The following is a 21,232-nucleotide window of genomic DNA, read 5'->3' as shown; positions in this document are numbered from 1 at the left end:
TGTGTGTGTGTTTAAAGTCATGGTATGTATACATTCCCATACTGAAGAGGGAATGAACCACAGCTGCCAACGTTTCCCTTTTTTTAAGGGGAAGTTCCCTTATTCCGAATAGGATTCCTCGCAAGAAAAGGGAAAAGTTGACAGCTATGGAATGAACTGCAACACAGATGCAATATGTGACTGTAGTATAAACAAAATGTTGGATCAGCACAGGGGAAGCTAAAGTTCAAATTCCCAGATCAACTATCAAGCTCACTGGATGATTTGGGGACAAGCTGTCTTCTCAGTCTTACCTACCACACACAATTGTTCAGAGGATAAAATTGGATACCCACCCTTCTGGGAAAGTGTTTGAGCCCCTTGGAGGAAGAGTGGTATCAAGATGTAATAAAATCTCTCCTCCCTGCACCAAGCTATTCTCCCTACAACGACTACAAATAAACTGGATATTGTATTATTGCCTTAAGATGGAAACTATAACAATAAGGCTAAAAAAGGCAATGGGAATACACACACAAATAGTCGGGAGAAGGCTTTTACATTTACATGATGCTGCAGCTTTAACCAAAGCTAGAATGAGCAAGTTCTATCCCTGCCAACAAGTCCTTGAAACATACCTGCAAGGTCTTTCCCAGACCCATACAGTGGGCAAGAATGCATCCAGAGCCTGCAGATTTCCTTGTTTTTTTCACAGATTCACAACAGCAATCCCACATAAACTGTACACCTAGAAGTAATATTTTCAAAAGATCCTTATAGAAATTTTAAATACTACTACTTATTTTTTTAAAAAATCAGCAATAAACAAGCACTATTTCTTGTTTGGCTTATAATGGCAGTCACAGAACACGGCAACATCTCTCTAACCCTACCAGTTAAAAAGGTAAACTCATGGAAATCCAGAGTTTTGGGGGCAAAACTCCTGCCAAAGTTTCTTACCATCAACTTGATGTGGCTTCAGCTTTGTAACTATGTCACGATGAACTTGTACTATAGGTTCTTTGGTTTCTTCATCTTCATCTAAAACCAGCTTAGTTGTAATTGGACATTTCATTGGTGTATCTTCTAGTTCTATCACCTGGAAAGATTTTTGTGTGCAATTAATTCAAGCTGTTACAGAAACAACAAAACTACTCAGAGCTAACACCAGAATAAATATTGTGAAGCCTTACTTTTTCAGTTGCAAGAAAATGGATTTATCCTAAGATATGAAACAATTACTCTGTATTTGACAGGGAGCATTCCATGCCAAGTCAACAAATGAGGCTTGCATCATAGTCATGGACTTCATTGGAAAACTGCAAATTGGTGCTTCATATGTGTGTGGGGACAGTGTTGGGAAATGGAGGCACTCTGGTCAAAAGAAATGAGCTAAAGCATAAATAATAGTTAAGCTAGAAATGAAAGTGCCCTGGGTTAAATCTATATCCTGTTTCTGGGGAATGCAGTAATGCTTGCTTCTAACCTGAAACAGTTGGATCTTTGAATAATTTGTTCCATGCAACAACAGGAGATTCTCTTAATCACAAGCTAGGAGACGTAATAAATAACAAGATGAAAGATAAAGAACAATTATTAAAAGATAATCCAAAAAGAACTCTCTTAAGAGAATCTAGTATTTTTGTTTTTTAAAGACAGTCTTTAAAAGAATCATTAAAAAACAATTCCAGTAGCACCTTAAAGACCAACTAAGTATAAGCTTTCTAGGTATGAGCTTTCCTGTGTATACACACTCCTTCAGATACTCTGAAGCAGAGGTTGCTATGAGGTTGCTAGCAGATGCTTGTGGCTGTGCTTGGCTTTACATAGATTTAAAGCTTGAGAAACAAGTATCAGCACAAAAGTAGATTATGCTAACTGCAAGTTAGAAAAACAAAGGAAGACAGGGAAGGCTTAGAGGGGTCAGAGAGGTGTAGTAGAAAGTCCCCTCAAAATATATAGTAAAGGTGGCTTATAACCACTGCATTAAGGTGGGACAAATTAGGGTGGGGACGCTTGCAAATGGGTGACACAGGAACTGTGGGTATGTGAGTAACCTGTAATTGGGGTCTCTTGTATTCACCCTGAAGTGAATGTGACACAATTCTTGCACAAGAACAAATCCTTCTTTGCTTCGTTACCTGTTGCCTAGTTATTAGTCTCTGTGAGATAACGAACCTCAAAAGTTCCACATTGCGAGACTGCCCCAAAACTTTGGAAGGCATTTTGGACTAGACAAAATTATCAACCAATTTACATCCAGTCTTAGCACTCTTCTCGATTGGAAGTGGTAATAATAATGGAGTTCAATATAGAGAATTACTAGCGATGTTACCGGCTGCTGCCCAGCTGGAACTAGCTAGTCATTGGAAGGGGCTTTCTATGCCCACAGAGAAAGAAAGGTACCAAAAGGTGGGGAGGGGGAACAATATAATATGAACTCTTGTCCCAACACAGGCAAGTCGTTAAGGTGCTTTACAATAAAGCAGAGTGTAAATTTTATGAAATAAATAAAAATTAAGTGATATGGGCCAATTTTGATGTTACATGGTTTCTCTTCATTAGGTATACAGTGGTACCCCGCAAGACGAATGCCTCGCAAGATGGAAAACCCGCTAGACGAAAGGGTTTTCCGTTTTTGAGCTGCTTCGTAAGACGATTTTCCATATGGGCTTGCTTTGCAAGACGAAAACGTCTTGCGAGTGTTCCGATTTTTTTCCCGCTTCCCCTTTTTCTAAGCCGCTAAGCGCCTTTTAGCCGCTAATCCGCTAAGCCTTTAATAGCCGCTAAGCCTTTAATAGCCGCTAAACCGCTAATAGCGCTAAGCCGCTAATAGGGTTGCTTCGCAAGACGAAAAAACCGCTAGACGAAGAGACTCGCGGAATGGATTAATTTCATCTTGCGAGGCACCACTGTATCAATAAAGCTCATAGTCTCCCTGGGCTACCAGTGTCCCAAACAACATGACATTACCTCTAATAATGAGAATGACGACAGTAGTACTTTTTATGGTTATTTACATTTCATTCAGCAGACAAGTTGTTATCTTCATACAAAGTTTTGTGATTTTGTATGTATACATTTTGTGTAAAAATTTCTAATGTACCTCAACAAAAATTCATTAAAAAGAACTGCAATAATTTTGAAGGGTTCATTGTTGAGGGCAAGGGCTATAGTTCAGTGGAATAACACACGATGTGCATGTCTATGTTGCTGTGTTCAACCCCAGTACTCCACGTAGGTCTGGGTGAGATTTCTGTCTGAAACCTTAATGAGCTGCTACCAATCAGTGTAGAAAACACTGAGTTAGATACACCAACAACCTTAACAGTTCCATGTTTTTACAAAGGATTGGATAATCAATAGTAATTTTTCTTAAAGTTGTTAAATACATTCAACAAGTGTTTTCTGAACATTACTGTACTTTTCACACATGGGTACTATCCAGCTTGTGTTGCCCCATTGACAGAAGGCATCCATGAGCAAAACAGGGAAGGAGGCTATTTGGGAGGATTCATCTGGTCTGGAGGACAGCTGAAAACTGTCCTCCAAAGGAACACAGGAAGCTACTTGAGATCAATTGCTGCTGGGCCATCTAGTTCAGTATAGTTAACACTAACTAGCACTGGCTGTTCAGAGTTTCAGACAGGTTTTCCTAGCCCTACCTGGAGGTATACCTATTGTTTAAAATATCAACTAGAATGGGCTTGGGTAAATAAAAATATCGTAAACATGTGTCTGAAAGAGTAGATTGTTGGTAAGAGTAATAATAATAAATGAATACGTTTAAAATGTTTGTAACATTTTACATTTCCCAGGAAATGCTACTGCACACTGAAGTTTTCTATTATAATTCCCTCTTAGTGCTTTCAAGGTACTACCAGCACCTGGTAGGATTATTAAGATTCCCCAGCACCAAAGTGTTCAAAGCTAACAACAAACAGACTAATCCCTGATGCCCTTTGTATATAATTAGCAAACTTACTTCTCTTAGCTTCTCCCTCTCACGTTCCCTTTCCGCAATGCGCCGTCTTCTCTCTTCCTCTTCTTTCAGAGCATTTTGAGTTTCTCTTCTGAGCTTATCATCTTTAAGTATCTTCCGTATTTTTTTCCTGCCTTTCCCAGGAGATTTTGAATCATCGTTATCATCATCATCAGAATTACTCTGTCAAAATCAGAAGAAAATAGTGGTTGAAAGTCTACCATATTTTCATGCACGTTGATGAGTGTTGTAATAAAAAGGAAACAATGAATAGTCTTGTAAATAAAGACACTAATATGGATCTAGCTACTTACTATTATTTTAAATGGTGCCAAGTATTAGTAGTATACAATACACGGCAACCGTAGCTGAATAAAGTGCATGAGAAAAGAAGTTTTCAAAACTGAATGGCTAGTTTGTCACAATTGTATTTACTTATTCGTGTGAGCACTTACCAAACAAGGATGCCCTTAGTGTATTTCAGAAGCACCCTACATACCACAAAGTTGCAACACAAACTGTTTTTGAAGGTCCTCCTGTTTAAAAAGTGGCTTGCCATGCAGTGTAGGACAAAAAGGAGGGAATCGAAAGTACCGTATTTTTTGCACCATAACACTCACTTTTTTCCTCCTAGAAAGTAAGGGGAAATGTCTGTGCGTGTTATGGAGGGAATGCCTACGGGTGGCATGCCTACGGATCTTCCTCCTCTAAAAACTACGTGCGTGTTATGGTCGGGTGCGTGTTATAGAGCGAAAAATACGGTAAGACGTGCAACAGTGGCAAACTACAATTTATTCTGAGTACAGCAATTGCAACGTGTTGCAGTAATAAACTCTTCCTGGGGCATATTTAATTCTTTCAGAAGCTCCACCAAAAAAATACTACCATATGGCAGTCGTATCAAAGCATATTATATTAGATACTACTAATTGAATCCAACCATTTGTCTTACCTGAATGGGTGTAGCTCACTACCTATTGTCCAAGGCAGAAAACAGGGTTCAAGGCTGCTTCCTGCCCTCATTCAATCCATTTTCTGACGAGAATGACACAGAGCCAGAGCAGATGATTAACAAAATGAATACTGGAAGAAGAGAAGTCAACTCATGCACAAACAAACTTGAACCAATAGACAAGAGAAATGGACCTTGGCAAAGGAAAGAGCCTACATAGATTTGCAGCCCACCCATAGAAGGGGGTGGGGGGTTGTGGTGGTGTGACATCCATGAAATTGACTATTCAGGTGAGACCAATAGTCCACTTTCTATGGGTGGCAAGCCATCACATGGAATGTACCAAAAGGGGGGCAGCAGCGGATGTATGAATTAGATCTGCAGAAGCACCTGTTGTAAAAACTCGCCACCCAAGAGAAGCATCTGCATATGCAAATTTATCCATTTTGTAATGCTGGGCAAAAGATTTTGAAGTAACCCATGCCGTGGCCTTGCATATGTCCTGAAGCAAGGCATTGGTCGCAAAGGCCACCACAACCAAAGCTGATCTAGTAGAATGGGCTATGATATTTGAAAGCACAGGTAAATTAGAAGACTCGTAGCCAAAAGAAATACAGGCTTTCAGCCAACAAGTTATTGCAGTTCGAGAGACCTTCTTGCCCAAGGATTGTGGATGAAAGGAGACAATATTTTATGCAGTTAATATACACCTCAACTGAAGGTCCACTGGACAGTGAGGGAGTGCCATTCCTTCTAAAGATCAAGAGGATGACTTAGATTTGAACAGAAAGAAGGCAAAAAACTGCCCTGGGTTGTGATGAAAAGCAGTAATTCCCCTTGCAAATGAAGGCTGGATCGGTTCAGAGAACCACAGAGTCTTTGAAGACACAGAGGCGCCAGTCAGTAGACAGGGGTCCCAGGTTGGAAACACACAGAGCTGATGTGATGGTGATGAGGAAGAGCACCTTAAAGGAAAGAATTCCTAGAGGAACAGTGTGAAGCTCAAAGAAAGCCACTTGCAGCACTTTGTGAAGACTCCTAAGATAGAAAGCAGTGTGCTACAGGAGGCAAGAACAGGGAGGCATCTTTCAAGAAGAATTTCAACAAAGGATGGGCACTAAATGAATTATACCTTCAAACCAGCACCACTCATGCTCTGGTTTACCACATGCTCTGGTATCTTCTATTGGTCAATGGGATGATAAAATAGAAGTCACCACCTATGCAGTCCGGAATGCTTTAGATGGCGCCACTCAAATGCTAGGCTGTCAGGTCAAAATAGCACCAGCAGTACTGAGGCCATTCCAATCACAGCTACCTGAGAGTCTGGGCCAGAAGTGGAAGAGGAGGAAAGGCAAACAATAATCAGGGGGTGGGGGCTAGATAGACAGGGCACTGATGTCCAGAGCCCCTTCTGCTTGCTACCTTGCACTGAACTTTGGCAGCTGAGGCTTCTGAGGTGTGGCAAGCAGATGCAGTTGTTCTAAAAACTCACCCTGGCAATGGACACCGCCCCCAACCTTAAGAGACTAGCATCTGGCATCCCGAAATGGGACCCCTTTGTTGAGATGTTGAATGGAGGTCTACCAATAGTGAGAGGCAAACTGATAGAGGAACGTAAAGGAGCTTGTGCTGAGAGTTGCAGCGTAGAGCTGATATGACCATTGGTTTTACCAAGTGTGGTGAAGAGCCCAAGACATGACCGGGATGGTTGACAGAAAGAGGCCTTGAGCTAGCAGCTAGCCTGCTTCAAACAAAGTGAGAAAAAAATAGTGAGAAATTCAGCCAGGGGGAGGGAGAAAAACCACAGAATAAAGGTGAACTTTAAAAAAACATATGATCAAGGGAATAAAAAGCTAAGACACAGTGGTGGAGGAAAGCTTAAAAACAGTAACACACTCACCCAATTTAGAAAAACTCACAATGGGTCCACCCCAAGATGAAGGCAGGGAATGGACTGAATGAGGGCAGGAAGCAGCCTTGAACTCAACTCTATAATCATTTATTTCCTTGGATAATAGGTGGTGAAGCAACACCCATGTGATGGCCTGTCACCCATGGAAAACACCAAAATTATAAGAAAGCCTTGTAAGAAGCTGAAACAGTAGGGGGAATGTGAGGAATGGTGTTTCTACATTGAGGGTGAAGCTCAGTCATTTTTGCCACTGCCAGGAAATACATGGTTAAATTCAATGTTGTTACATATACAGCAAAGAAATATTACTTTTTTATGCTGCTACTTCTGTCATTATTTTGTTATTTTAGTCTTCCTGTTAATATGAAAGTGTTCCTGAGGTTTTAGATTTTGTGATGTATTGCTGTTCTCCTTGGTGTAAGCTGCTTTGAGCAACTCTTTTTTATTTTTGTGTTTGGAAAAGCAGCATATAAATAAAGTCATGGTAATTTATTTCACAATAATAATAAAGAGAGGCCAGGATCCAAAGAGATTCTTAGGATCATGCAAAGGACTTAACAGCATCCTACAGAATGACAGTTCTGACTCCCTCACTCACCTTGAAGAGCTGACCCATCCCTCTGCCATACTAAACTTTTTTTAGAAACTCTCTTCAGGTTTAAATGGAGTTTGCCTTTTACTGTGGGGAGAGGCGCTATTTGACATGTGCACTCTAAATGCTCAAGGCCACAGAACTTATTTCTGTGCAATACCTTGTTCTCACTGGATGAATCCTCCTGGACTTTTATGCGTCTTCTTTTCTTCTTCTGTTTGTAACTTCGCTGATTTTCTTCTAATTCAGCTTTCTTGGCAGATCTGAAACATTGAAGAGGATTCACAGATCTTCTGTTCATGGATTTTCTGCTCAATTACTACTAAACCAACAGATCCAAAACTGAACTTAACAGTGGAAATGTCATTTTCACTTCCTCTGCCAGAAGATTAAATATACCATGCATCAATTTGAACACAAACTGTAGCGGTTGTTTCTGCTACTTGTTATTAACTAATTAACGCCTCTAGTTTCAACTGCACCAACATTTCATAATGAAGCACTATGATGATGGCCTCTTTTCCTATGCTCTACTCAAAAACTAATGACTCAGATAACCAGGAATGCACTCCTGCTTAAGGAATTAAGAAACTGGTAGTTGCAACAAACTTGAAATTAATGACCCCTTAATAATGTTTATAACACAATGAACTGTTTTGGTATAAGAACATAAGAACAGCCCTGCTGGATCAGGTCAAAGCCCCATCTAGTTTAGCACTCTGTTCTCACAGTGACTAACCAGATGTACCAATGGGAAGCCGCAGGGATGTGGGTGACACTGTGGTCTAAACCACTGAGCCTCTTGAGCTTGTCAATCGGAAGATCAGCAGTTTGAATTCGCGAAATAGGGGGAGCTCCTGTTGCTCTGTCCCAGCTCCTGCCAACCTAGCTGTTCAAAAGCACAGCAGTGCAAGTAGATAAATAGGTACCACTGTGGCAGGAAGGTAAACAGTGTTTCTGTGTGCTCTGGCTTCCATCAGTGTCCCGCTGCACCAGAAGTGGTTTAGTCCTGCTGGCCACATGACCCGGAAAGATGTCTGTGGACAAATACCAGCTCCCTCGGCCTGAAAGCAAGATGAGTGCCGTAACCCCATAGTTGCCTTTGACTGGACTTAACCATCCAGGGGTCCTTTACCTTTACCCCTTTCCAATGGAAAGCCAGCAGGCAAAGCACAAACACTACAGAACTGCAACACCAGCACTTTATATTCACCTGCAATTGCCAGCACCTGTGATACCCAGCACTTGGTATTCAAATCCATGCTGCCTCCAGCAGTAGAGGTAGAACATACTATGCTAAACTTGTGGTAAAGTATTCATATTAATGAACTCCTTGTTGACTAATTGTTGACCTAATATTATGTATTGCAGTAGAGGAACATTGGTCTGAAGAGATTTAAGGGTTGTCTGTTTTACAACTTAAGCTGAAGATATATTAAATTTTTAGAATTGATAAACTGCTGAAAACTCTTTAAAATCTGCAACATAAAAACATTATGCAGGATCATTATAAGCAATATGGACAGTAAAAACAGTAGAACTGCAGTATACAGTAAAATAGTAGTATAAAGGCAAATAAAAACAATGTCTGATCCATTTCTGATGGTTTACTAGCTAAGCCTCACGTGAAGTTTGATGCACTGGCTTCGGGATTTCCTATCAACCATTGCCTGGGCTATGGACCAGTTCTGTTCTATTTTGGGGTGGAGTGGGGGATTTCCTGTGTCAGTTTCACACGTGTTCATCACTCATTAATCTGTTTTATCCAGCTTTCCTACATCAATCTGCATTTAGTCCAATAAGACACATTATATTTGTTTGCATTTTGTCCAGAAAGGCATGTTATTTTATATGCATTTTGGAACCTTTCTGAGCGAAGGCCTACATCAGGGGTCAGCAACCCACGGCTCCAGAGCCGCATGTGGCTCTTTTACACCTTTGCCGTGGCTCCGGGGCGGATACTAGAGAGGGGAGGAGATGCATTGTGTGCTCCGACACTCACCACTGTGGTGGGCGCTGTACTGGCTGTGACGTCGCATGGGGGCGGTGCATGCATTAGTCACGCACCGTCCCGACGTCACCTTCCCGCCCGCCCGCTACATTGTAAGGGGCATGTACGCTGGTCACTGCATTGAAAGGGGGCATGTACGCTGGTCGCTGTTTTGAAGGGAAGAACACACACACACAAAAAGGCAACTTGTTAATTTAACGTTTATTTCTATGAGGAGGAGTACCGTATTTTTCGCTCTATAACACGCAGTTTTTTCCTCCTAGAAAGTAAGGGGAAATGTCTGTGCGTGTTATGGAGCGAATGCCTACGGGTGGCAGGGGAATCCCCTGCAGTTGTGAGCAGTCCGTGGCTCTCTTTGAAACTGCAAAGCGGGTGTAAGCGGCTCCTGTCAGCGAGCCGAGCCGGGGAGGAGGGAAAAAAGCAGAGCGGCGCTGGCTGCTTTAAAACAACCCGTGCTCTCTGTCCCTCTCTCCTCACTGAGCTGCTACGTAGCAGAAAAACGTTTCAGCCAGCCTAGCCGAGGAGGGAAAAAAGCAGAGCGGCGCTGGCTGCTTTAAAACAACCCCGTGCTCTCTGTCCCTGCCTGCAGTTTTTTGCTGTCCGATTTTGGATCAGCCACTGTAGGGGCTGTGTGTGTGTGTGTGTGTGTGTGTGTGTGTGTGTGCTTGAGCTATCGTTCTCCTCCTCCTGCTTCCTGTTCTCTCTCACAGCGCCCCAGCGCTCTCCTGCGACTTTAGGATTGATACTGTGTGTGTGTGTGTGTGTGATCGTTCTCCTTCTCTTGCTTCCCACTCCAGCCCCTACGTTCTCCTGCGACTTTAGGATTGATAGTGTGTGTGTGTGAGAGAGAGAGGGGGGATCGTTCTCCTTCTCTTGCTTCCCACTCCCAGCCCCTACGTTCTCCTGCGACTTTAGGATTGATAGTGTGTGTGTGTGTGTGTGAGAGGGGGGGGGATCGTTCTCCTTCTCTTGCTTCCCACTCCCAGCCCCTACGTTCTCCTGCGACTATAGGATTGATACTGTGTGTGAGAGAGAGAGAGAGGGGGGGGATCGTTCTCCTTCTCTTGCTTCCCACTCCCAGCCCCTACGTTCTCCTGCGACTTTAGGATTGATAGTGTGTGTGAGAGAGAGAGGGGGGGGATCGTTCTCCTTCTCTTGCTTCCCACTCCCAACCCCTACGTTCTCCTGCGACTATAGGATTGATACTGTGTGTGTGTGAGAGAGGGGGGGGGTCGTTCTCCTTCTCTTGCTTCCCACTCCCAGCGCCCCTGCCTCTCCTGTGACTTTAGGATTGATACTCAGTGTGTCTGTGTGTGTGAGAGGGATTGCTCTCCTCCTCCTGCTTCCTGTTCACTCCCCCAGCGCCCCTGCGACTTTAGGGCGACTTTAGCATGGATCCACATGGATCCTCAGGATTTTTGCATTGGGCTACCCCAAACTCACCGTCAGATCACATGTCTGTGGCCACAGCATGAACCACAAAAATCATACATCCACTGTTTTGTTTAGAATATTTTTTTCTTGTTTTCCTCCTTTAAAAACTACATGCGTGTTATGGTCTGGTGCGTGTTATAGAGCGAAAAATACGGTAATTCTGAGGGGTCAAACAAAGAAATAATAAAAAGTGACAAAAAAGTTATTTTTTAAATGACGAGTTTTGCGGCTCCCAGGTTTTTTTTCTTTGGAAACGGGTCCAAGTGGCTCTTTTTGTCTTAAAGATGCAGACCCCTGGCCTACATCAAAAATCTGTAGATGTTTAAAAACAGAAAAACGGCATGCTAGTTTGGGAAGTGCAAACCAGGTTGGTTTACTTTAAAACATGGACTGAATGAGTTATCCTTCAGTTTTCACATCTTCCCCCACCCCAGAAAGAAAGATATGCAATACAGTTCCTGGCTGAAAATCAAACTCTCAAGAGCATATTTTTAGAGTGAAGTACCTTGTTCTAGGACGCTGATCATCTTCAGATTCACTGACTTCTTCACTGACTCCAGATTCATTTGCTTCCGAATTATCTGAATCCTCACTGCTTACTTTAAGGTTAAACAAAAATTGGTATCATAATTGCTGCATCAGTATCAAAACACTTGTAGTTAAGTACTTGACCATCATTTATCAACATTTTAATAGAAAGCCACTAGAAGTACAGTTGACTCACATCTTGAATGCAATTAATTTGCAAATTTTCAACTTTTTTATTTTGGTCCAGGAACCAAGAGAATTCAGTTTGTGGCAAAGGGCAAACAGGAGAGAGGGTAATAAGAGAGATTTCAATCCTTTCACCAACCACAGTTACCCACTCCCTGCTACTAACATTGCAACTGCTGAAATACTCAGCTTCACGCAAGCCAGCCCACAGCTGAGAGCAGGAGTAATCTTGTAACCTCTGCACCTGACATGTACATCTCTGGAGTGTGGAACCAGTTAAAAGCAGAGACTGGACCACTGCTACATTTTGACTGCATTAGTGTTTTTTAATTGTTTTAACTGTCTTCAATTCATGTGGGGTTTGTCCAGATAAGACTGAGCAACTTGTTGGTGGGTGGTTCCCTAGACTAGATGGATGGGGTGTTGCCTGCTCTTGATGAAGTTACACACCCTCTGATGCAGCTAGTACTGCAGCTTGAGGATACTTATGGATCCACTGTTGTCACTTGTGGCACAGGTTGCCTCAGTGGGGCGGCATGCCTTCCAACAGTTTCAGCTGGTGGCCCAGCTGTGCCCCTCTCTAAACAGGAGTAGCCTAACTTCTGTTGCCTAGGCTCTGGTAACCTCTAGGTTAGATTAAATTAGTTATATGTAGAGCTACCTCTGAAGGTGGTTTGGAAATTTCAGCTAGCGCAGAATTCAGTGACCAGATTACTCACCAAAGCAAGATGGTTTGAGCATATATTGCCTGGAAAGTACTGGTTTCAACCTATACAGGCTTCAGCAGCTCAGGACCATTATACCTCAAGGACTGCCTCTCTCCATATGAACGCTTAGATCATAATTTAAGACCTTTCTTTGTGTGCCTCCTGCACGAAAGGAGTATTCCACAGAACTGAGCTGATGACACAAAATGGTCAGTTTCTCATTTTTGCCAAATAAGCCTCACTAACTCAGGGAATGACAAACAACGGTACTGCAGATGATCACAGTGACTGAGCTGGGACATAAGGACTCAGGGAACCCCTGAGGCACCTTGGACCTAAACTCTTCAGGGCTTTAAAAATTAATACAAAACCTTTAGGTAGGTGATGTCTGGCCAGTTGAAATCACACAAATCAAATGAATGGAAGGTGGAGAGCTGAAAAGCTGTTTTTGCACAGGCTTCTCCAGCCACAAAGAGCTTTTAAGCTTTCAGATTTGCTTACCAGGCTCTGGGAGGCTCTTCTAAGAACTCAAATGGCCCTGAGAGATTTCACAGGAACCTTCCAGAGCCTGGGCCTTACTTCAGGGGTAGACTCATTCAGTGTGCTGGCTCCAGAAGGTAAGGGTGGCCGTGTGGGTATGTTCAATGGGGTTCTTTTTAACTATATGTAATTTTGACTACATCCCCAGAATGTACCCACTCCCACACACAAGTTGCGAGTCAACTGTAGAAATATGTCCAATATTACAAAAAATAACAAAAAGAGAAAAGTAGAACCTGTGCCACCTGCTGATCACACACTGGCATGTTTCAGAAGAAACACTTATTTTATTATTTAAATGTGGGTGAAGAATAATGAGGGTTTAGGACTTCTGAGTTTCTAACAAAAAACAGGGGAAAGGGGCTAAGAAAAGTACAGAAGATACTGCTGGTATTTACCTGTAAGGTATTTCAGAGGTACTAGGACACTACCAAGTGGGTATTATGATCCTCCACTTGCCTGAAGGCAGTTCATTTTTTCCTACCTTCAAGCAAGTGAAGGATGGTGGCATCCTAGTGCTTCCTGAGTAAAGATATAAAGCTGTTTGAACAGGTATATTATTTTCAGTGCTATCCAAAATAAAACTTATGCTAAAACAGTTCAGCAGGATTAGGCAGAACAATGAAATGTAATTATCTTATTTGTATAAAAATAAAACAAACAGTAGCAGACAATACCTGACTTTGGTAAACTTCTTTTTTAATTGTGAAGAAATGGAAGAAAATAAACAGAGAAAGTGACACCGGATGCAAAACACCAGTGCAGTCTCAATCTGCTTGCATTCATGCCCTCTAAAGACTTATTAAGGCCAGAATCCAAAGAGCTTACTTAACAGTGAAATCCTAGAAATGTCTACTCAGATGTTAGGCCCAACAAGGCTGCAACACCATACACACCTACCTGGGAGTACGCTCTATTGATAACGAGACATACTTCCAAGTAGATATACATAGGATTGCACGGTATGTGTGTCTGTTGCCTGGCACGTATCCAGTGGGATTTCCTCTTCCACAGTAATCTCCCATCCCAAACAAAGAACACAAGTCAAGAGCCTCCTGGGGATGCGCAAGCTAGTTCTAAAACAGGAAGATAATTTAAAGTTCTAAATTAAGATTAGAATAAACATTTGGGAAAAGGTGAGAACTCCCTAAACCTATGTATTTATCATTTCAAGACATACAATGTTCTTAAGTTCGCATGCTGAATCATCATGATTTCAACTATCAAGTAGCAGCTGATTCAACAGAATTCTAAACTCGCTGCTCAATTATTTTTTATAATGACCAGGATGCAGAAGTAATTCCACAAGGTCAAGGGGTTTTAAGCTTCTGCATGTTCAACAACAACAATCTGTTTCACATGGCACTTGTGAGATCAGATAAAACTGGCCATATTCAGGGTGATATGGTTGTAGTTTGGGTAAGTGATATGGACTGCCATTTTTGTTTTTATGTTTTATACTGTAATGGTCATCGGCCTCAAGCAATAATAATTTGTCTCAATATCATGGCTAAACAATTTTGGAACTAAGGAAAAAAGTTTGTGAATCATTAGATCTGCTGTTCAATGTAAACAATTCTCACTGGGCCTTCCCAAAACCTTGGGAAAACAAAAATGCTCTAAAAATACTGGCCTTTCTCTCCGAACCCAATACACAACTAAATTATCCCTTTCCTGAATTGTTTGACCTTCTGCATCATCCTACCTGATTTAATCTACTCTAATCAATGTGAGACCCCTTGGAGATATGCCATTATCAGTGAGGGATTGGCACACACATCTTAGAGGTTTCTGCTGCATCTACCCCACTACTCCATGCTCATTTGTCCAATAGTACTGGTATTCTATTGTTGTACTTTGATATACTTCAATGAGACTGTAAACAACTTTGAAAGACCATTTCCTGAAAAGTGGTAAATAAGCCTTTCATGTGAATAAGCATTTTTAATTCTTGCTTCAAGAACTGCCAGAGTATGGATTATCAGCTATTTGACAGATGCATTCCAATAAAGTAGCAATAAGAATTGTACCACTATCTTCAAGGACCAATATGTTAGCAAAATAATGGCTGCCTATACAGCCCCTGATATGTAAACACACACCACACATTTTAGATTTTGTACCTTTCCTTCTGTTCCTGCGTTTAACTTCTTTTGCCTCTTTAGCTTTTTCCTTTTTCTCTTCCTCAGACTCTCCATCACTCGTGGTCAACTTATGTCTTAACAAGCGGTGTCTGTATCTGGGTTTCTTAGCCCCATCAGCATCTGAATCAGAGTCAGACTCATCTTCCTGTTCATTCTCTCCTGTCACAAAAAGGGGGGGAACCAACATAAAGCTTCTCCCATACAATTTATTTTTCCAGCTCATATCAGTATCAAAGGGAGGTAATGGCAATACATACCATCTACATTATGAAGGATTTGAGTTTAGCAGTTATTATTTTATTATTATTTATTAAATCTATTCACTAAGAACACATTTCAGTTCTTTTTAATATGTGAATGATACTGTGCAAATAATTAAGTATTCAAGTTATATTTAAGAGTGTCATAGGATTGAAGGCATTATATGAACGCTTCAGCACAACCTTACACTGTGAGCAGATGGCTATAATAGCTATCTGCTCACAACTAGCTGCCATATGAGTTCAATTAGAGCTTCTTCTGGTCTAAAATGAGGTGCTGGTACTCATATATTGATGAAAGTGCTGTGGGTACCAGCACAAAATGGCTGCCACATGTTCAGGAAAAAAGGGAGTGTCAGTACTTACCGTTAAGTACTGTGAGAAATACAGTTCTAAGTTCTATGTTTGGTCAATTTACATATTTTGTTTAAAAGGTGCTTTGCTGATTGATTAGTCTCTTACTAAATATTTTGAAATGACAATGAATTTGAAAATAACAGTCCCTCTATATGGTTGAATGCCCACCCAGGTCACAAATCACATTTTAGTACTCTTATTGTACTACTATGTGGTGCTCACCATTGTCACCTCTTTTTTCATAATGCTTTCCTTTCCTCTTTTTCTCTTCATCAGATTCTTCATCAGAAGAAGTTTCATCCTCTGAGGAAAGATTGGCTTTGATTTCTTCTAAAAGCATTTTCTTGGCAATTCTTTGAAGTAAAACAAAAAAGGTGTATTCCATTGGTTCAGCGATAAAAATCAGTAAATGCCAAAGTAAATGCATAATAACCGAGCAAGAGTAATGGTTGAAAACAAACCTGAACAGAGAATTTTAAGAACTGAGCAAGAGTAAAGCTGGAAATGGAAGAGTAATTTGGTGGATTAACCTGCTTGTGGAAGAAAAGGCTGATTTTCCCCCTAATAATGTCAAACAGCCTTGCAATTTCAGAAGTATTTATTTTGCTGACTTGGTACCATGACATGGTTACACTTTTATATGCCTCCTTTCAGTGTCACCCTCTCGTGAGTCATAATCATAGCTGCACAGCAATATCTAACTGAATATTAGATTCCCGCATCAATCTTGGTAGCCTCCAAAATATCACAAGAAATCCGTATCTCTGAAGGGCAGAAAACCACATCCCAAGAAAGCATTTTTTTATTATAGCACTGGCCTATCCAACAATCTCTTTACAGATTTAGCAGTTTATAAAAAAGACTGTATTTCTATGGCCACCAAATGCAAAAGTGAGTCGCATGAGTTATAAAAAATAAAGTGCATTCAAGCAGAATTTAGTTACTGAGTTCTTGATAAGGACTCAATTTGTGAATCACCTTTAAAAAATAACTATCCCACATCCCTTGACCAATCAAGTGAGCTTTATTCACTCATTTACTTATTCATTTATTTGTTTGTTTGCATACTTATGGAATGACTTTAATTTATTTATTTATTTATTTATTTATTTACTTATTTACTTATTTATTTATTATGTACTTAGTTACTCACCTATTTATTCACTTATTTGCTATTAGCTTACTATTAAGCTAACATTTACTTCCTATTATTCATTTATTTATATATATATATAATTATTAACTTAGTTAACTTATTTACTTGCCTACTTGTTTTTTTGTTTGTTTGTTTACAAGAAGAGACAAACCATCTCCTTCACAGTAGGATGGCTTTGGTGGATGTAGGGCACAATTCTGAAAGCAACAAGTCTGAAGCCAGCCAAATTAGTCCACTAGATCCCAATTCTTTTCAGGCCACCACCCCCATGGTTCCATAAACTCGTTTCCAGTGCCCCCTACCCTATAAAAAGCAGAATTCAGAATAAGGGTCTTGCACAACCCACTAAGGAAGATATTAACACAATAAAATTCAAAATGGTAAAAACTGCACATTTATTCAAAATACAATTAAAACTATTTAGTTTAATTAATTCAAGAATTTGATCCATTGATACCAGATATTGCATGAAAAATATTTTACGATTATTAAAAAATTGTAAGGTGAAGGAAATTTATAGCATAAAGTGTTTATATATAACTACTTACCAAACATGCACAAACCTTCACCTATCACAGATGTACTGTAACTAATTTATAAGAAAATCAAAAGCTATTACCAATGATTGGCTATCTTGTGACTCATGACAACTCAAAATCATAAATACAAACAAACATTACCAAAGGAAATAGCTTTGAAAGTGAAAAGACCAGTAAAACTTTAAAAATAACACAAGGCTCTAGTGATCAACATAGTGGCCACTTAGGAAATCGCATCACCCTCCTGGGGGAAGTACCATTCACTATGGGAACCACTGTTTTAGTCCCAACAGTTCCATTTATTTATTAATGGGACTTTAGTTCACTTCTTTCTCTTGCTTGAACTTTATTATATGTATTAGCACAGTTTGCATGTCATGGTAAATAATAATTATTGCTTTAACAAAGACATGGAGAACCCACTTTGCTGATGTAACAAATCCATGATTTCTGATTTAAGTGTTGTATCCAAATTGGATATCATGGTTTGTTTGCTCAAACCATGACTGGTAAGCTAAGAAGAAAACTTGGTTTCACCTCATGACTTGCTGCTCTTGCCCATTCTAGGACAGGAGCCATCTGTGCATTCCTGGTAAATCATTAACTTTGTTTACCCTAACATGTGAACAAAGCAACTGTTTTAAATCATGGTTCTGGTCAACCACTGTACTGTAATAAAACAATCATTTGTAAAGTATTTGAGGGATGAATTCCTGCTTTCATAGAGAATTTGATTAATGAACTGGCACTCCTTTGCAGTTTTATCAGAGTTTAGGACCTCCCACCTCCGCCCCCAATAAGCATAGTGATTAGCACATTGATACATGATCATTGCATTTACAGCACTGAAGAGAGACTACCTTTTGCCCCATTTCAAATACTATGCAGTCATTTGCGGTTATAACTACAATGCAAGATTAATACCACACATGCCTTTTCCATAGACACCAATGGCAGCTCCTAAGCTGACTCACTCACACAACCAACAAATCAATGCAATACTATTGATATTGTGGGAAGGAAAGTGTTATGCAATTTGCCAGCACGTGCGCTTGCATCATGCAGGCTATTGCATCTGAAAGAAAATGATAAATCCTTAATGCATGCACAAGTCTTCTGAGATATGTTGGCAACTCCAACGATACACAAATTCACAATTATTTATTTTACATGCTCCTAAATTGCTTGAAAGTAGCTTATAAATAAGGTTCAACAGTGTGCAAACTATACACGTTTCGTTTATTAATTATGTTTCATGCTTTAACACAGCTTTAACCTAGCAGACCACAAAAATGACTAATATGTGGACACTTTTTTAATATGAAAGAAAATACCTCAAGAAATTGTGCCCTACCATCTTAGTAGAAAAACTGGCAGTCTACATTTCTTAAATTAAATGCTTGGACAAGAAACATGTTTTACAAAAATTTATTGCATCCATCAAATACTTCAAAGTCATTGTGCATGAATACACTATGAATCTCTTAATGAACAAAAATAACTCCAAACATTTTAAAACAGTACTATTTCAAATTTCAGACAAACCAAGAAGAAACAAATACACACCACAATGAAATATGACACTGTGTTATATTATGACCCACTAAAATATTGCACTTTGGCAAAAGATTATTTCTACACTTTAGGAAGAAACATGTTAAAATAATAGTTTTGTCAGAAAAAGGAAGCTGTAGGTACAGCCTAAGCTGTAACATTACAACAAATATCTAGCATCCCTCTTTGGCCTGGTGGAAATGGGTCTTTTGACCAAAAAACAAGCAACCATTAAATTGCAAACCTAAGTGCATTTACTTGAAAGTCTGGGATTGGTATATCAGGGAACAAGTCACCAAACCCTTAACAGTAATCACTATGGTTGAGATCCGAACAGCCCCATATGCTGGAAGAAAGCATTTTGGTGTGCAAATGGGATGGGGAAATACCCCAAGCTGCATCCCTTTATTCCACAGCAGTCACTGCTTGGGGATGAAGGGTTGGAAGGAAGACCAGAAGTGCTTCTGTCTTATGGAAGTCCTTAGCAGCTCTTTGGATCTATCTAACATACATAGTCAGTGAATAGACTCTTTAAATTGCATTTTCTTAATTATGGTACAACATGATTTTCTTAATTCTGGTACAACATAAAGCATTGCAAAAAGATATAATACAAGTCAGCCAAAATTCACCTTGCATACTGGTGAACACTATTTGATGAACACCAACTCCATCTAAGAGAGGTAGATTTATTCTTTCCTGGATTAAACAGTACAAGCAGGTCCACTATTGGAAAGCTCCTTATCCAAAACCTCAGTTATCTGAACATACCCAAACCTCACTACAAGAATGTCTAATTCAGGTATCTTAGCAGCCAGTTTTGCTGTTTGGCAGAAGCCATTTGGGGCAGAAACCATGGATAGAGAAGTGCTTTTTCTTCTAGGAAAAAAAGTGCCTGTACTCTGCATGACGTTGTTACAGTAAGTGCCACAATTTAAACCAGTATTTTTCTTCTAGAAAAAAGTGCTAGTGCTGCACACCTTTGAGTACCCCCAGAAAAAAGCACTGGAACGGAAAAAAGCATTGCTTCATCCATGGTTTCTGACCAAAATGTTTGCTGCCAAACAGCAAAACTGGCTGCTCAGATATCTGATTTAAGGATCTAGGGGGCTTTGATCCATCAATTAGATGCACCAAAAAAAAAAGGGTAACACTATTCTAGGCTGCATCAACAGAAGTATACTGTCGAAATCAATGGAATTAATAGTACCACTCTATTCTGCCTTGGTCAGACCACACCTGGAATACTGTGTCCAATTCTAGGCACCAAAATTTAAGAAAGATGTTGACAAGCTGGAACGTGTGTAGAGGAGGACAACCAAGATGATCAAGGGTCTGGAAACTAAACATTATGAGGAGAACTTGAAGGAGCAGGGTATGTTTAGCCTGGAAAGAGGAGACTGAGAGGAGATATGATAGCCATCTTCAAATATTTTAAGGAATAACACATGGAAGAGGGAGTGTGCTTGTTTTCTCCTGCTCTGGAGGGTAGGGCTCGAACCAATAGCTTCAAGTTAGAAGAAATGAGATTTTGACTAAACATTCGGAAAAGCTTTCCAACAGTAAGAGCTGTTCAGCACTGGAACAGACTCCCACGAAAGGTGGTGGATTCTCCTTCCTTGGAGGTTTATAAGCGGAGGTTGGATGGCCATCTGTCATGGATGCTTTAGCTGAGATTCCTGCATTGCAGGGGGTTGGACTAGATGACCCTTAGATCCCTTCCAACTCAAATTCTATGATTCTATTAAAAAGATCGGACATATTAGGGAGCAGGAGTGATTGAACAAATTAAATTTTCTTTTGTTTGGGCCTTTGTTAATTGTCTGCAGCAGTTTCAGGCAAAAAACATAGGTTAGAAATGTTTCCATAAGAAAAAATGGAAATCATCAGCTTGTTATGAAATGCTCACCTGACAAACAATTTGCTGGGAACGCATTTTGTTCCGATAGCGGGACCTGCTTGTATTCATTATCTCCCCCCCCCCCCTTTAAATAAAATCTCAGGAACTGATGTATTAGATATAATTATTCTTCATGATTTCAAGATACATCTGCTATGTATTAAGAAATAAAGTATAATACTCCATGCTATGTATTAAGAAATAAAGTATAATATTCCAAGCAAGCACCTAACAACTTTCTAACTAAAAATACCTACTAAAAATTTAAAATCTAGTAATTAAAAAGGGGCTCAAGTTTGCATCTTTTTTTAAAGTCCCATTTTGTTCAAAAGTATGCTCATCGTTTTATACTGCCAATCTTTAAACAATTATTTTAAACATTCCTTTATACATTTGTTTTAACGCTGTGTGTGAAAAGCAAGTATCAGCTAGATTAGCAGCATTTTAATCTATAGCCAGGTGCATATAGCAGAACAAGTATTAATATTCACTTTAG

The 21,232-nt window shown here is 40.1% G+C and overlaps 1 protein-coding gene across 7 annotated transcripts in view; it reads right to left on the bottom strand.

Annotated features, from left to right (window-relative positions):
* ATRX (ATRX chromatin remodeler) overlaps positions 1–21,232 on the bottom strand; it is a 107,954-nt gene that overhangs the window by 47,711 nt on the left and 39,011 nt on the right. For 6 of the 7 annotated variants that reach the window (XM_081178646.1, XM_081178648.1, XM_081178647.1 and 3 more), the window contains 7 exons: positions 15,810–15,940; positions 14,950–15,129; positions 11,371–11,464; positions 7,581–7,683; positions 3,965–4,144; positions 940–1,078; positions 618–727 (listed from right to left, as the gene is read on the bottom strand). In XM_081178646.1, the coding sequence (XP_081034772.1) occupies positions 618–727; positions 940–1,078; positions 3,965–4,144; positions 7,581–7,683; positions 11,371–11,464; positions 14,950–15,129; positions 15,810–15,940 (937 nt within the window). Of the gene's footprint in view, positions 1–617; positions 728–939; positions 1,079–3,964; positions 4,145–7,580; positions 7,684–11,150; positions 11,178–11,370; positions 11,465–14,949; positions 15,130–15,809; positions 15,941–21,232 lie in introns of those variants that run through there. The other variant, XM_081178652.1, reaches the window with a different exon arrangement.

This window comes from Podarcis bocagei, assembly GCF_964188305.1.
Source record: "Podarcis bocagei genome assembly, chromosome: Z".
Taxonomy (NCBI): Eukaryota; Metazoa; Chordata; class Lepidosauria; order Squamata; family Lacertidae; genus Podarcis; species Podarcis bocagei.
The sequence above is the reverse complement of the archived record's forward strand: the minus strand, read 5'-3'. Positions and strand labels throughout refer to the sequence as shown.